At 43.8% G+C, this 10,765-nt stretch overlaps 1 protein-coding gene across 1 annotated transcript; it reads left to right on the top strand.

Annotated features, from left to right (window-relative positions):
* The first annotated feature begins 4,411 nt into the window (after positions 1-4,411).
* Positions 4,412-10,306, top strand: LOC121564503 (zinc finger protein 501-like). The gene is made up of 2 exons (XM_041875796.2): positions 4,412-4,614; positions 8,760-10,306. Exons 1-2 carry the CDS (start codon positions 4,605-4,607, stop codon positions 10,013-10,015), a joined length of 1,266 nt encoding a protein of 421 aa, XP_041731730.2. The 5' UTR covers positions 4,412-4,604; the 3' UTR covers positions 10,016-10,306.
* Positions 10,307-10,765: the final 459 nt, after the last annotated feature.

Here is a 10,765-nt window from a genome sequence, read left to right as displayed (position 1 = left end):
TCTGGGGAAGGGTACCAAAAAAATTCTGCAGCATTGAAGGTCCCCATGAACATAGTGGCCTCCATCATTCTTAAATGGAAGAAGTATGGAACCACCAAGACTCATCTTAGAGCTGGCCGCCCGGCCAAACTGAGCAATCGGGGGAGAAGGGCCTTGGTCAGGAGGTGACCAAGAATCCGATGGCCACTGACAGAGCTCCAGAGTTCCTCTGTGGAGATGGGAGAACCTTCCAGAAGGACAACCATCTCTGCAGCACTCCACCAATCAGGCCCTTATGGTAGAGTGGCCAGACGGAAGCCACTCCTCAGTAAAAGGCACATGACAGCCCGCTTGGAGTTTGCCAAAAGCACCTAAAGGATTCTCAGACCATGAGAAACAAGATTCTATGGACCGATGAAACCAATATTGAACTCTTTGCCTGAATGCCAAGCGTCACGTCTGGAGGAAACCTGGCACCTCCCTACGGTGAAGCATGGTGGTGTCAGCATCATGCTGTGGGGATGTTTTTCAGCAGCAGGGACTGGGAGACTAGTCAGGATCGAGGGAAAGATGAACGGAGCAAAGTACAGAGAGCTCCTTGATGAAAACCTGCTCCAGAGCGCTCAGGACCTCAGATTGTGGCGAAGGTTCACTTTCCAACAGGACAAAGACCCTAAGCACACAGCCAAGACAACGCAGGATTGGCTTCAGGACAAGTCTATGAATGTCCTTGAGTGGCTCAGCCAGAGCCCGGATTTGAACCTGATCAAACATCTCTGGAGAGACCTGAAAATAGCTGTGCAGCGATGCTCCCCATCCAACCTGACAGAGCTTGAGATGATCTGCAGAGAAGAATGGAGAAACTCCCCAAATACAGGTGTGCTAAGCTTGTAGCATCATACCCAAGAACACTCAAGGCTGTAATCGCTGCCAAAGGCGCTTCAACAAAGTACTGAGTAAAGGGTCTGAATGCTTATGTAAATGTGATATTTCACTTTTTAATTCTTTATAAATTTGCAAAAATGTCTAAAAACCTGTTTTTGCTTCGTCATTATGGGGTATTGTGTGTAGATCGATGAGGGAAAAAAACATTTTAATCCACTTTAGAATAAGGCTGTAACGTAACAAAATGTGGAAAAAGTCAAGGAGTCTGAATACTTTCCGAATGCACTGTATAGTCTGAAACAGCACTCAAGCAAGAATGAACTTACTCTCCCGGTTGTCTGTGCGGTTGGTCCTTATGTGGGTCAACATTATAGACAATATACACTGCTCAAAAAAATAAAGGGAACACTTAAACAACACAATGTAACTCCAAGTCAATCACACTTCTGTGAAATCAAACTGTCCACTTAGGAAGCAACACTGATTGACAATACATTTCACATGCTGTTGTGCAAATGGAATAGACAACAGGTGGAAATTATAGGCAATTAGCAAGACACCCCCAATAAAGAAGTGGTTCCTCAGGTGGTGACCACAGACCACTTCTCAGTTCCTATGCTTCCTGGCTGATGTTTTGGTCACTTTTGAATGCTGGCGGTGCTTTCACTCTAGTGGTAGCATGAGACAGAGTCTACAACCCACACAAGTGGCTCAGGTAGTGCAGCTCATCCAGGATGGCACATCAATGCGAGCTGTGGCAAGAAGGTTTGCTGTGTCTGTCAGCGTAGTGTCCAGAGCATGGAGGCGCTACCAGGAGACAGGCCAGTACATCAGGAGACGTGGAGGAGGCCGTAGGAGGGCAACAACCCAGCAGCAGAACCGCTACCTCCGCCTTTGTGCAAGGAGGAGCAGGAGGAGCACTGCCAGAGCCCTGCAAAATGACCTCCAGCAGGCCACAAATGTGCATGTGTCTGCTCAAACGGTCAGAAACAGACTCCATGAGGGTGGTATGAGGACCCGACGTCCACAGGTGGGGGTTGTGCTTACAGCCCAACACGTGCAGGACGTTTGGCATTTGCCAGAGAACACCAATATAGGGCGCCAGTGGCAAATTTGCCTATACTCTTCACAGATGAAAGCAGGTTCACACTGAGCACATGTGACAGACGTGACAGAGTCTGGAGACGCCATGGAGAATGTTCTGCTGCCTGCAACAACCTCCAGCATGACCGGTTTGGCGGTGGGTCAGTCATGGTGTGGGGTGGCATTTCTTTGGGGGGCCGCACAGCCCTCCATGTGCTCGCCAGAGGTAGCCTGACTGCCATTAGGTACCGAGATGAGATCCTCAGACCCCTTGTGAGACCATATGCTGGTGCGTTTGGCCCTGGGTTCCTCCTAATGCAAGACAATGCTAGACCTCATGTGGCTGGAGTGTGTCAGCAGTTCCTGCAAGAGGAAGGCATTGGTGCTATGGACTGGCCCGCCCTGCTCTCCCACACCTGAATCCAATTGAGCACATCTGGGACATCATGTCTCGCTCCATCCACCAACGCCACGTTGCACCACAGACTGTCCAGGAGTTGGCGGATGCTTTAGTCCAGGTCTGGGAGGAGATCCCTCAGGAGACCATCCGCCACCTCACCAGGAGCATGCCCAGGCGTTGTAGGGAGGTCATACAGGCACGTGGAGGCCACACACACTACTGAGCCTCATTTTGACTTGTTTTAAGGACATTACATCAAAGTTGGATCAGCCTGTAGTGTGGTTTTTCCACTTTTAATTTTGAGGGTGACTCCAAATCCAGACCTCCATGGGTTGATACATTTGATTTCCATTGATAATTTTTGTGTGATTTTGTGGTCAGCACATTCAACTATGTAAAGAAAAAAGCATTTAATAAGATGATTTCATTCATTCAGATCTAGGATGTGTTATTTTAGTGTTCCCTTTATTTTTTGAGCAGTGTATATATAGTTGTATTCTAAGCCAGTCAGATGTTTTATTATTGTGTAAGTTCCCACTAGTGGACAATTTCAAAGCTGCAATAAAGCTTTGGTGTGGAGGCGACCCTCAGATAAACATATTTTTTGTACCTACATTTACGTCATTTAGCAGACGCTCTTATCCAGAGCGACTTACAGTTAAGTGAGTGCATACATAATTTTTTCATTTTTCATACTGGCCCCCCTTGGGAATCGAACCCACTACCAACTGAGCTACATGACAACACCATCAGTGCTCCTGAGTGGCGCAGTGGTCTAAGGCACTGTGCCACTAGAGATCCTGGTTCGAATCCAGGCTCTGTCGCAGCCGGCCTGGACCGGGAGACTCATGGGTGGCGCACAATTGGCCCAGCGTCAGGGTAGGGGAGGGAATGGCCGGCAGGGATGTAGCTCAGTTGATAGAGCATGGTGTTTGCAACGCCATGGTTGTGGGTTCGATTCCCACGGGGGCCCAGTATTAAAAAAAATATATATGTATTCATTAACTGTAAGTTGCTCTGGATAAGAGCGTCTGCTAAATGACTAAAATGTAAAAAAAATATATATTGCTCCATTACACTAATATCTCCCGATGCCTCAAACCGAGGACAAAATAAAAGTTGATAAACTCAAACAAACCGGCCATAATGTCAACCTGTGCATGAGAGGAAGCCAAACTTGCCAGTAGCCAATGCTAACGTTTCAGCTTGATGAAGGCTTTTTCTCATAATAAAGTGCAAATGGATTAGTTCATAATAAAGACATATTTCTTGTTATAACGTGATCTTTCTCGTAATAATGTTATCTTTCTCATTATAACGTTATCTTTCTCGTAGCAACGAGATCATGAATTATTTCATTATAAAGTGATCTTATCTCGTAATGATATTTAAATAATTTAAATTAAAGTAGTAAACCGCCATACTTCTCTTTGTATGTTGCAATATAATATTGCTATTTAATGCAACAACAAAAAAAATAACTTATTGTCTGGCAAACTGGAAATAAAAGTTCCTATTTTTTAATTATCTAAACTGCGTTATCCACTCCAGTCAGCAGATGGCGATGTGCGTCTTTCAGGTGAAGCTGCCAGTGTGACGTATAATCTAGTGGACGGAACGCTTCTTCATCAACAACAGCTGGTCAGACACCTCGGCAGCTTGCTAGCTAACAGCCGTAACACTAAAGCTCTTTAGCCACTGTGTTTTAAACACACGCCTGTCGTATAGCTAGTTGCCGCATTTAATTTCATTTTACGTTGCTAGTAGTCAGCTAGCTGACTGGTTAAATTAGCAGTAGCACTAGGCTGGTCATTAATGCTAACCAGCTAGTTACCTAACATCCCCGACCATGAATTCTCCTCCTGCTAAAGAAGAGGAGGTCTGTTGGACGGAGAAAGAAGCTCTAGTGAAAGAGGAGGAGGAAGAGGAGGATGTTACAATGCAAAAACAAGTAGAGGGTGAAGCTGTTACCGTGAAAGAAGAAGAGAAAGACGTTACAGTGAAAGAAGAGGAAGACGCGTTCAGAGTGAAAGAGGAGGAGGATGTTACAGTGAAAGAAGAGGAAGACGCGTTCAGAGTGAAAGAGGAGGAGGATGTTACAGTGAAAGAAGAAGAGAAAGACGTTACAGTGATAGAAGGACGAGGAGTGAAACTCGAGGAGAAAGAGGAGGATGCAGTGTTTGGAGTGAAGGAGGAGGGGGAGATCACCGTCACAGTGGAGGAGGAAGAGGGAGAATTAGAGAAGACTGCCAATCTGATGAACACCAGTAAGTACCATCTTAAAAATAGGACCACAAACTCTGCAGTTGTTGAACTAATGTGTGTTTTTTAAAAGGGCATTCTACACTTGATTATGTTGTTCTGTACTGTGGGAATTGTTAACGCTACAAAGAGTGGGGTCAACCAACAAAACGTGAATGGGTAAAATGCTTCCCATTATATTCCCTACGCATACACTGTACCATAGCCGAGCCAGGCAATTCATAAAATTAATATCAACAATCCTTCCCCATTCCTGTAAAAAAAAGCATCTAGACATTACAACCCCACACCATTCTGATGTTGTTGTACACCCAACACAGAAAAGCTGCTTTTTAACTTGATTACAATTTTTTGGAAGGAAAACTATTTCACTCATATTGTAATTATTTATAGGTCATATTTCGTATATAAATCTGGAAACACTGGACAGTTTAAGTAAGCTAGGTAACTTTATTATTAGCCACGTTAGCTTATCTTATCATGCTAGTTCAAATCTTATTAGTTGAAGAATTGGTCCGACTTCAAAAGCACTTGAACCGCAATGTCGGACTTCCCAGTTTACCACTTCCCAGGAGCACATGAATGCCCCATAGTTCCACCATGTCATAGAAAACACAGGTGCTGATTGTAAAAAGGATTTGATTAATGCAACATATTTTTGTCTGAATATAATTAAAATGTGGAACGCCACTAATGGACGTTCATTATACACATCTACATCTATGTATTGTTACACCATGTAGGAGCAGTATAGACCTAGTCTGTTCATTATATACAGTACCAGTCAAAGGTTTGGACACATCTACTCATTCCAAGGTTTGTCTTTATTTTTACTATTTTCTACATTGTAGAATAGTAGTGAAGACATCAAAACTATGAAATAACACATATGGAATCATGTAGTAACCAAAAAAGGTGTTAAACAAATCAATATACAGTGGGGAAAAAAAGTATTTAGTCAGCCACCAATTGTGCAAGTTCTCCCACTTAAAAAGATGAGAGAGGCCTGTAATTTTCATCATAGGTACACGTCAACGATGACAGGCAAAATGAGAGAAAAAAATCCAGAAAATCACATTGTAGGATTTTTAATGAATTTATTTGCAAATTATGGTGGAAAATAAGTATTTGGTCAATAACAAAAGTTTCTCAATACTTTGTTATATACCCTTTGTTGGCAATGACACAGGTCAAACGTTTTCTGTAAGTCTTCACAAGGTTTTCACACACTGTTGCTGGTATTTTGGCCCATTCCTCCATGCAGATCTCCTCTAGAGCAGTGATGTTTTGGGGCTGTCGCTGGGCAACACAGACTTTCAACTCCCTCCAAAGATTTTCTATGGGGTTGAGATCTGGAGACTGGCTAGGCCACTCCAGGACCTTGAAATGCTTCTTACGAAGCCACTCCTTCGTTGCCCGGGCGGTGTGTTTGGGATCATTGTCATGCTGAAAGACCCAGCCACGTTTCATCTTCAATGCCCTTGCTGATGTAAGGAGGTTTTCACTCAAAATCTCACGATACATGGCCCCATTCATTCTTTCCTTTACACGGATCAGTCGTCCTGGTCCCTTTGCAGAAAAACAGCCCCAAAGCATGATGTTTCCACCCCCATGCTTCACAGTAGGTATGGTGTTCTTTGGATGCAACTCAGCATTCTTTGTCCTCCAAACACGACGAGTTGAGTTTTTACCAAAAAGTTCTATTTTGGTTTCATCTGACCATATGACATTCTCCCCAATCCTCTTCTGGATCATCCAAATGCACTCTAGCAAACTTCAGACGGGCCTGGACATGTACTGGGGGACACGTCTCGCACTGCAGGATTTGAGTCCCTGGCGGCGTAGTGTGTTACTGATGGTAGGCTTTGTTACTTTGGTCCCAGCTCTCTGCAGGTCATTCACTACGTCCCCCCGTGTGGTTCTGGGATTTTTGCTCACCGTTCTTGTGATAATTTTGACCCCACGGGGTGATATCTTGCGTGGAGCCCTAGATTGAGGGAGATTATCAGTGGTCTTGTATGTCTTCCATTTCCTAATAATTGCTCCCACAGTTGATTTCTTCAAACCAAGCTGCTTACCTATTGCAGATTCAGTCTTCCCAGCCTGGTGCAGGTCTACAATTTTGTTTCTGGTGTCCTTTGACAGCTCTTTGGTCTTGGCCATAGTGGAGTTTGGAGTGTGACTGTTTGAGGTTGTGGACAGGTGTCTTTTATACTGATAACAAGTTCAAACAGGTGCCATTAATACAGGTAACGAGTGGAGGACAGAGGAGGCTCTTAAAGAAGAAGTTACAGGTCTGTGAGAGCCAGAAATCTTGCTTGTTTGTAGGTGACCAAATACTTATTTTCCACCATAATTTGCAAATAAATTCATTAAAAATCCTACAATGTGATTTTCTGGATTTTTTTCCTCAATTTGTCTGTCATAGTTGACGTTTACCTATGATGAAAATGACAGGCCTCTCTCATCTTTTTAAGTGGGAGAACTTGCACAATTGGTGGCTGACTAAATACTTTTTTTTCCCCACTGTATATTTTATATTTGAGATTCTTCAAAGTAGCCACCCTTTGCCTTGATGACAGCTTTGCACACTCTTGGCATTCTCTCAACCAGCTTCACATGGAATGCTTTTCCAACAGTCTTGAAGGAGTTCCCACATATACTGAGCACTTGTTGGCTGCTTTTCCTTCACTCTGCGGTCCAACTCATCCCAAACCGTCTCAATTGGGTTGAGGTCGGGTGATTGTGGAGGCCAGGTCATCTGATGCAGCACTCCATCACTCTCCTTCTTTGGACTCATCAGACCAATGTCCATTGCTCGTGTTTCTTGGCCCAAGCAAGTCTCTTCTTCTTATTGGTGTCCTTTAGTAGTGGTTTCTTTGTAGCAATTCGACCATGAAGGCCTGATTCACGCAGTCTCCTCTGAACAGTTGATGTTGAGATGTGTCTGTTACTTGAACTCTGTGAAGCATTTATTTGGGCTGCAATCTGAGGTGCTGGTAACTCTAATGAACTTATCCTCTGCAGCAGAGGTAACTCTGGGTCTTCCTTTCCTGTGGTGGTCCTCATGAGAGCCAGCTTCATCATAGCACTTGATGGTTTTGCGACTGCACTTGAAGAAACTTTCAAGGTTCTTCAAATGTTCCATATTGACTGATCTTCATGTCTTAAAGTAATGATGGACTGTCATTTCTCTTTGCTTATTTGAGCTGTTCTTGCCATGATATGGACTTGGTCTTTTACCAAATAGGGCTATCTTCTGTATACCCCCCCTTACCTTGTCACAACACAACTGATTGGCTCAAACGCATTAAATTCCACAAATTAACTTTTAACAAGGCACACCTGTTAATTGAAATGCATTCCAGGTGACTACCTCATGAAGCTGGTTGAGAGAATGCCAAGAGTGTGCAAAGCTGTCATCAAGGCAAAAGGTGGCTACTTTGAAGAATCTCAAATATAAAATACGTTTTTGATTTGTTTAACACTTTTTTGATTCCATATGTGTTATTTCATAGTTTTGATGTCTTCACTATTATTCTACAATGTCGAAAATAGTAAAAATTAAGAAAAACCCTGGAAATGAGTAGGTGTGTCAACTTTTGACTGGTACTGTACATCTACAGTACCAGTGGTGGTCCTCTGTAGCTCAGCTGGTAGAGCACGGCGCTTGTAACGCCAAGGTAGTGGGTTCGATCCCCAGGACCACCCATACACAAAAATGTATGCACGCATGACTGTAAGTCGCTTTGGATAAAAGCGTCTGCTAAATGGCATATTATTATTATTATTATTACATGATGTATTGTTACACCATGTAGGAGCAGTATAGACCTAGTCCGCTTTATTTCTTCTCTGGACAGGACACTAGTCTATCTCCTGTTTCTGTATTGAGGCATCTTGATGAACCAGTACACCCCCTGGACAGGACACTAGTCTTTCTCCTGTTTCTGTAGTGAGGCATCTTGATGTACAGTACACCCCCTGGACAGAACACTAGTCTATCTCCTGTTTCTGTAGTGAGGCAACTTGATGAACCAGTACAGGACACTAGTCCAGGGCCTTATCCCCAATCTATCTCCTAAATGCTGATTGTCAAACAGACACAGTTGTGTTAAACTAAATAGCCTCCTCTTTTTGTCTTTGGCAGGAGAGAGACCAGACTCTCACTCTGACAGCGAACCAGACCCAGAGATGTCCAAACCAGCGAGACAACACCACTGCTCTCAATGTGGAAAGAGATATACCCGGTTATGGAACCTGAAAAGGCATGAGAAGACACACACAGGAGAAAATCCTTTCCAATGCTGCCAGTGTGGAATGAGTTTTACCCGGTCAGGGTACCTTAAAGACCACAAGAGAATGCACACAGGAGAGAAGCCTTACCACTGCTCTCATTGTGGGAAGAGTTGCACCCAGTTAGGGAACCTGAGAACGCATGAGAGAATACACAAAGGAGTGAAGCGTAACCAATGCACAAAATGTAGAAAGAGTTTTTCTTCTTCAGAATACCTGGAAATACATGAGAGAATACACTCAGGGGAGACGCCTTACCACTGCTCTCAGTGTGAAAAGAGTTTTACCAGATTAGGGTCACTGAAACGACATGAGCGAGCACACACAGGGAAAAAGCCTTTCCACTGCTCCCTGTGTGGAAAGTGTTTTACCAAGTTGGGCAACCTGAAAAAACATGAGAGGACACACTCAGGAGAAAAGTCTCATTTTTCCTCATTGGATATTCTGAAAAAACATAAAATAATTAACTCTGAAGTACAACCTTACCCGTGCTCAGACTGTGGGAAGAGATTTAGCCGCTTAAACCACCTGAGACGGCATGAGAGAACACACTCAGGAGAGAAGCCCTACCAATGCTCCCAGTGTGGAAAGAGTTTTACCCAGGCTGCACACCTGAAATACCATAAAAGAACACACACAGGAGAAAAACCTTACCGTTGCTCCCAGTGTGGAAAGAATTTCACCATGTCATGTAACCTGAAAAAACATGAGAGAATACACTCAGGAGACAAGCCCTATCAATGCTCCCAGTGTGGAAAAACGTTTACCCAGCTAGGGGACATGAAAAAACATAACAGAATACACACAGGAGAAAAGCCCTACCACTGCTCCCACTGTGGAAAGAGATTTACCTCATCAGGGGACCTGAAAAAGCATAAGAGGACGCACACAGGAGAAAAACCTTACCATTGCTCCCAGTGTGGAAAGAGTTTCTCAGAGTCAAGTAACCTGAAACAACATGAGAGAATACACTCAGGAGAGAAGCCCTACAACTGTTCCCACTGTGAAAAGAGGTTTACCTCATCAGGGACACTGAAATATCATGAGCTAAAACACTCTGTAAAGAAGCGTTTCCAGTGTTCTCGTTGTGAAAGGAGTTTTAAAAGTTAGGGAAACTGAAGCAGCATGAGAAAATACACAGTAGGGAGAAGCCTTTTGGAACTGCTAACACTGTGGAATGACATTTACCTGGTTAAGGCAACTGAAATGACATTAAAGAATCCACACCGGAAAGAAACGTTACCAATGCTTCCAGTGTGGAAAGATATCCAGTTAGGGAACCTGAAAGACCATGAGGTTATACATACAGGGAAGATGCCTTACCACTGCTCCCATTGTGGAGAGAGATATTTCTTACAACTTACAATTCATGAGTTAACGCCTCACTGGTCCTCAACTGGCAGCTTCATTAAATAGTACCCGCAAAACACCAGTCTCAACTTCAACAGTGAAGAGGCGACTCCGGGATGCTGACCTTCTAGGCAGAGTTGCAAAGAAAAAGCCATATCTCAGACTGCCCATCTTAATCTTGTATTTTTATTGGCCAGTCTGTAGGCAGACTTGCAAAGAAAAAGCAATTTCTCAGACTGGCCAATAAAAATACAAGATTAAGATGGGCAGTCTGAGATATGGCTTTTTCATTAACTCTTGACGTTGAGACTGGTGTTTTGCGGGTACTATTTAATGAAGCTGCCAGTTGAGGACCTGTGAGGTGTCTGTTTCTCAAACTAGACACTCTAATGTATTTGTTCTCTTGCTCAGTTGTGCACCGGGGCCTCCCACTCCTCTTTCTATTCTGGTTAGAGACAGTTTGTTCTGTGAAGGGAGTAGCACACAGCGTTGTACGAGATCTTCAGTTTC

This window comes from Coregonus clupeaformis, chromosome 20 (assembly GCF_020615455.1).
Source record: "Coregonus clupeaformis isolate EN_2021a chromosome 20, ASM2061545v1, whole genome shotgun sequence".
NCBI lineage: Eukaryota > Metazoa > Chordata > Actinopteri > Salmoniformes > Salmonidae > Coregonus > Coregonus clupeaformis.
Note: the sequence above shows the minus strand (reverse complement) of the source record. Positions and strands in the feature narration are given on the sequence as shown.